Source organism: Monopterus albus, unplaced genomic scaffold, assembly GCF_001952655.1.
Source record: "Monopterus albus unplaced genomic scaffold, M_albus_1.0 scaffold335.1, whole genome shotgun sequence".
Taxonomy (NCBI): domain Eukaryota; kingdom Metazoa; phylum Chordata; class Actinopteri; order Synbranchiformes; family Synbranchidae; genus Monopterus; species Monopterus albus.
The window spans coordinates 532595-538298 of NW_018128215.1; the positions used below are offsets into that span (position 1 = coordinate 532595).

At 43.9% G+C, this 5704-nt stretch overlaps 2 protein-coding genes across 2 annotated transcripts in view; both read left to right on the forward strand.

Annotated features, from left to right (window-relative positions):
* The window catches only part of mpz (myelin protein zero), a 14254-nt gene extending 11544 nt beyond the window's left edge, over nucleotides 1-2710 (forward strand). The window contains exon 6 of the mRNA XM_020624694.1: nucleotides 854-2710. Within this exon, the coding sequence (XP_020480350.1) occupies nucleotides 854-865 (12 nt within the window). The 3' untranslated portion in view covers nucleotides 866-2710. The remainder of the gene's footprint in view (nucleotides 1-853) is intronic.
* Nucleotides 2711-5028: 2318 nt separating this feature from the next.
* Nucleotides 5029-5704, forward strand: part of atp1a2a (ATPase Na+/K+ transporting subunit alpha 2a) — a 34310-nt gene continuing 33634 nt past the window's right edge. The window contains exon 1 of the mRNA XM_020624693.1: nucleotides 5029-5106. Within this exon, the coding sequence (XP_020480349.1) occupies nucleotides 5095-5106 (12 nt within the window). The 5' untranslated portion in view covers nucleotides 5029-5094. The remainder of the gene's footprint in view (nucleotides 5107-5704) is intronic.

The window sequence follows — 5704 nt, forward strand, 5'->3', positions numbered from 1 at the left end:
TCAGAAAGACAGAAAGAGCAGGTGGTGGAGGGGAGGAGGGCTCGGGCCGGGTACTGATGACTATCGAGCTGGAGCTGACCCGCAGAAATGGGGAGGAGGGGTCCAGCGGTGAGGCAGGGATGGGGAGGTCCAAACCGCTCGGCCTCCTCTCCCGCCTTTCTGACCAGCTCACCTTCAAATAACAGACCAGTAGGGAGATGGGGGAGGGAGCTGTTGAGGATAAGAGAGTGGGAAGTCTACTGAGGAGGCAGCAGGAGAGTTGAACCACAAACCTACTTTACACCCACCACAATGCCAACCTGAGTCCCTGAATAAATGAGTCAAATCATATCTGCTCCGGTCACAGGCCGATGACTGTAGCTGCAGCAGCTATACAGGCCGAGATCTCAGATGCCGTGATAATCTCTTACACCAGCCGGCACCCTGAGTACTTTTGTCAGGTCATAAGATATGCCATTTGAAGCGAGACCCTACGACGCCTGGGTTTGATAACAAAATCTAAAAAAGCTGCTCCCCAGGTTTTGCCTTTCTGCTTCATTTTCATTGTGATGCTATCCGGCGAAAGAGCTTTCTCCAAGTGCGTCCGATATGCATCACGAATCCCCAGCTGCGGGGACAAGCCAATTTGCCTTTTTTTTTTTTTTGTTGAAGGCAATGTGTCAAACTCTAACTTTCTCCCTTCACACTGATCTCCATTCTTTTTCCTCTCCCATTTCTTCCTCTTTTATTGTGAGTTTTCTGACTTTCTTGTTAATTCAAATTACAGAAGTGATTTATATGCTAACTGCTCTATCCTGTTTCTCTTCCTCTCTCACTTCCCTTCCCTCTGTTCTTTCTTTTCTTTCTCCTATAGATAAAGGTCTGACTTCTCCATGACTGCCTCCACTCCTCTAGTCTGCTCCCTTTTCTGCCCAGCCTGATGCAACCCCCATTATTTCTCATTATCTCTACTCTTTCAAGACAGCACTGGCTGTAAGAATAGTCCTACTATATCAGTGGCAACAATGTCAAATAATTTTTATGCCTCATCTGAGATCCTCTACACGCTCATTGGGCTAAAGTCCTAACTATATTCACAACTTCCTTAGGAGGAACCCAAAGACACGCTTGTGTTTAGGGTTGCCTGAATCTTCCCCCTTAATGTTTACGACTCAATCACACACTGAGCGGAGCTGTGAGTGCGCTGTGGACTTCAGGTAGAGAAAAAAAAGACAGAGAGGGAGCAGAGAGTGATAGTGTGAGAGAAATATGATTCCTGCTCTCAGCCGGCGTAGATAGAGGTTCAAGCCCTCAAGCTCAGGGTGATTCAATCCTCTCACATTTGAGCTAATGGAGGTTGTCGCCGTGTCCCTGCCCTGGCTAGAGGGGGCTATTTCTGGCCCTGTAAGAGCGCATGGTCTTACTGTAACAGCTGCACATTTTTAGTGGGGAGCGCTTGCTGTACTGTTTGTGCCTGAATTCACGAGGCTGTCCGCTGTTGACTCGACGGCTGGCGACTGACAAACCAGAATGACGTCACGGCCCCCGAGGGCTGGCGGACGCTCTCAGGAGGCTGACAGAAAGGCTTAGCAGGAAGAGGTGCAGCTTCTGTGCTCTGAGTTATTTTAGGTCCAGTTAATCCGCTTGCACGTTGTTTCTCCTCCCCAGCCCAGGGTTCATTATTTTAACACGTGCTGGTAACGAGATATCTCTCTCTACATCTCCCTCCCTGCCTCCTCTACTGTCTTCACTCCTCTGTTATTTACTCTTCATCTTTGCTCCCATGTTGGGATTCATCTCCTCCCTCCAAACCTCTGTTTCATTCTCTCTGTCCTCACATCTTTGGCTTTCTTTATCTCGTCCTCTTCCTGTCGTCTAGTGACTCTGCACTGCATTATTCCCCCACAGAATAGGCCTATACACAATCCACTCCACTCTTTCAGCCTCTCCTTATCTGACTGCCAGGCCTACGGCTCAAAGCTCTGCTCCCTTCTCCTCTCTCTTCTGTCCTGCCTCCTTCTCCACGTCCTTCTTCTTCTCCTTTACGAACAAGGTGACAGACATCTCTCTTCGCTCCCTGCGTTTTGCCCAATGATCGACACCACCCTCTCACTTGCCCTTCAAAATGCCACCTCCCCCAACAGCATGCCCCCTACAGGCCCACCTTCCCTACTTCCTCCAGCCCTTTACTGTCTTGTTTCTGCTGTTCAAATGCCAAAATGCTTTCCTCCGCCCCCTACTGGCAAAGAACGGAAACACATGGGCAGAAATCTGCCTTGAGTTCTCACTGAAGACGCCAAACAGAAACTTATAATCTAGCTAGCTCTTCTCCGGTCACAAATAGGATGCGTGTTTTATGTATTTGTGTGTCTAGTTAAAGAGTGCTAAACATGAGATTTGAAATAAAGCAACAAAAAAAAAAGCAAAAACAACAGTATGTCACCCTAAGTAAAGCAAATAATGTTTTCTGAGACAGTTTTTACATGTATATGCAAGAAAACATATGGAGAGCATGTTTATTGAAGCAGAAAAGAAATGTAATTGTATTTGATGGACTATGCCATTATATTTCTGACCTTGTGTGTTATGGAAGGTACTGTGTGGCTGTCTCTTTGGCGCACGTTTTATTTCGAGACAAAGGGAAATCAAGGTTGTCGTGTGGTGTCAGACAGAAGATGAGGGGTGGATAAGGGTTCGGTTAGCCTCAGGTTCAGTGCAACGTGGCTGGGGAAAAAAAGGGGAGGAAGGTGCTTGCTGTGGGAGAAAGCTTTGGAAGAAAAGACTTATCGGGTGTATTAAGCCAAGCCAAAAATCCATGTGTACACCACAGATAGTGCCTGCTCTTCCCCCAGAGGTTTCTTTTAAAGGTGCTCCTTCCCCAACCCTGAGCCAAAGATGGTTTGCGATCTGCTTGATATGCAGGGTGGATAGTGTAGACTTGAATGCTCCTTTAAAATTCATAACAAATGGATCACAAACGGAGGTGCTAAAATCCACGTCTTTATAACTGGAGATCTATTTCACTAGTCGCTGTTTAACTATCCACTCAAGTGGATTAGTCAGAATGTTTTCTTCTTTTTCAGCAAAGCCACACAGATACCCGACATAAAACAAACAGCATTAAAATGCCTTTTTAAATGTTTTGTTTGTATGTATTATGAACTGTATTAGTCATAGTTGCACAGTAACATCCCTTTATTTTAAACGACTGGAGCTTCTTACATTTTTTTACATTTATTTTAATGCTTGTGATAATTCCAGACTACTAATAACATTTGATCACTCTGTATAATATGTTGTAAAAAGAACGTAAATAAAAATTAAAGCCTGAAACACAGCTGTTGTCAGCAGGAGACAAAGTAAACCCAGCTGAAAACGGTTTGCAGCCTCCTGTCTTTCTGTTCCAAGTCCCAACCTCTGTGTAAACCTGTCACGAACGTCTCTGCCGAGACGCACTTTCATGAACATTTCAAAGGAAGAAATTCCTTCCAGAATGAGATATCCACCATTTGAAATATTTGAATACTTTGATGGCCGGCATGAAAGTAAAACTCATTATGGAATGGCACTGGGTTTATTAGCTATCTGAATATATTTGCACAAGACCATTTTAGAGGACATAATCTGGAGACTAAATGGTGAACAATGACCACCAGGTGTTCTTCTTTCATATACAAAAGGATTTTGATTTCGAAACTCTTTGGCTCTGTGGTGGCAGCTAAGAGTTAAATTAGTTTTATCTTATCATGCCCCTCACTACTCAACTACCAAAAAGTAATGATGATGAACTCATAAGAAATGCTCAGTAACCACTTGTAACCTGTTCACATTTGAAAGGGTGACAAAGTGAGGTACAATCTTTAGAGAGACAGATTTTTCTGACTTAATGTGCCGACCGGGTTCAGTGAGTATACATAACCTTTTCAGAGAGGCTTCATGTGCAGACAGTTACACAGCCAGTCTTTAACTGATGTCCGCTGACCTGCTCTGCTGCAGCAGCACCTGAATGACAGGGGATGCATGTCTTGCTGTCTGTTTTGGATTTTTCTGCTCAAAGTCAGAAATATTTAAATCCTGTGCATAAGGGCTTTATAGTATAGAATGTATGTGAAAATTTGGGTAGTGCACATATGCATTGACTTACTGAGAGGTAAATATTGGCAAAGATCGCAAAAGTACATACATTCCTTACTCAAGTAGAGTACAGATACCCAAAAAACTACTACTAAACTACTGAAGGAGAGTAACAAGGTTTTTGTACTTTGTTACTTCCCACCTGAATACTGGTTTCACCAACTACAGCGGCTCATACCTACAGCCTGCAGGATTCAAATCATTGCAGTGTAGGAGCAGGCCAAATGTAAAATTAACTATAACAGTATCTGGCAACTGCTGAGAAGACATTTGGTACTTGTGTGACACAGGTTCATTCACTGCATCTGTTGTACTGGTGTAGCAGTGATGACCTGCCTTATGGTTTAAATATGTGGGGCTTTAATATAATTGCCAGATTTCACTGGCTATTTTGAATTCAAGCAGAAAAAAAAATTAATAATATTAAGAATTCATCTTTTATGATCAGTTGACAAATGACTAAACCATTTATCACAGGTTTAGCACAGGTTTATTTGGATAATAAATATGGAGGAGCTTTCCTTTTCATAGCCTGTTATCATGTTTTTGTTTTAAATACTGGAGAATATGTGTTATTTGTTCTGCTGACAGCAAATGAAACTTAGCTGTGTGTCTGATGATTGCTCTCTAAGTGATAATGTGTGTTTTGTGAGGGGGTCAGAGGCCTTATTGAGTAATTGAAGGTATGCGCACAAAAGTCACCTATGGAGGGGTTGTGCAAGTATGTGGTGGAAGTGGTGAGGTAGTGTCTGTGTGCAGAGAAGCCCTGGGATAGGAGTGCATTAATGGGGGGGTTGAATGGCTCAGGTTACCCTGACAGGAGGGAGCAACAAGGGAGGGAATAGGATAGTTGTTGTGGGGAGTGCTAGACCCAAAAAAAGCCACCAGTGTCTTCCAAACGTGGGGACGGGAGGTGTCAGCTGCGGCAGGGCCCCTAAGTGCTGTCTCACTTTATAACCTGCCAACGCCTGGACGTCCAGCATGGGCAGAGGGGTGAGTTGTCTTCATTTTTAAAAAATTGCCTGAAGAAACTTAAGGGGTTTTATGGCACTAAAGCCCTCACTTCCTGTCTGATGGATGAATGTGACTCGGTTTCTGTGTTCCTACTGCAGCTTATGTGCTGTACAATAACATATGGTGTGGACATGCCTCATGGAAAATTACTGAGTTATGTACAAGCATCTGGAGGTTTGGTCTCAGCATCAGAATGCTGCTTTTTTTTTTTAAGAGAGTAACATCTCAGGATGATGGTGTTTCTCTTCAATAAGATTTGTTCCCGGCTTGCTGTTTATTTGTGTAATTACGTAATTTTGCTTTTATTCCCTCCATCAGGCCCATTCCATTTAGCTTTATGTGAGGACAGGCTGGTAATATTACTCACACGCACTGGGGGGAAATTGCTATGCCAGACACATTTCAAGCACTCTACAGGTTCTGTGCTCCCTCTTTGGCTCTTTTTGATTACTTTTTGCTCTGTCACTCGCTGAAACTCTCCTCTAATTCTCTCTGTATAGCCCTCCTTCACTGACATGCACACGTGCTGCTAAAAGGAGACTGACAGCAGCAGATGAGTTCCATGATTCACCGCTCT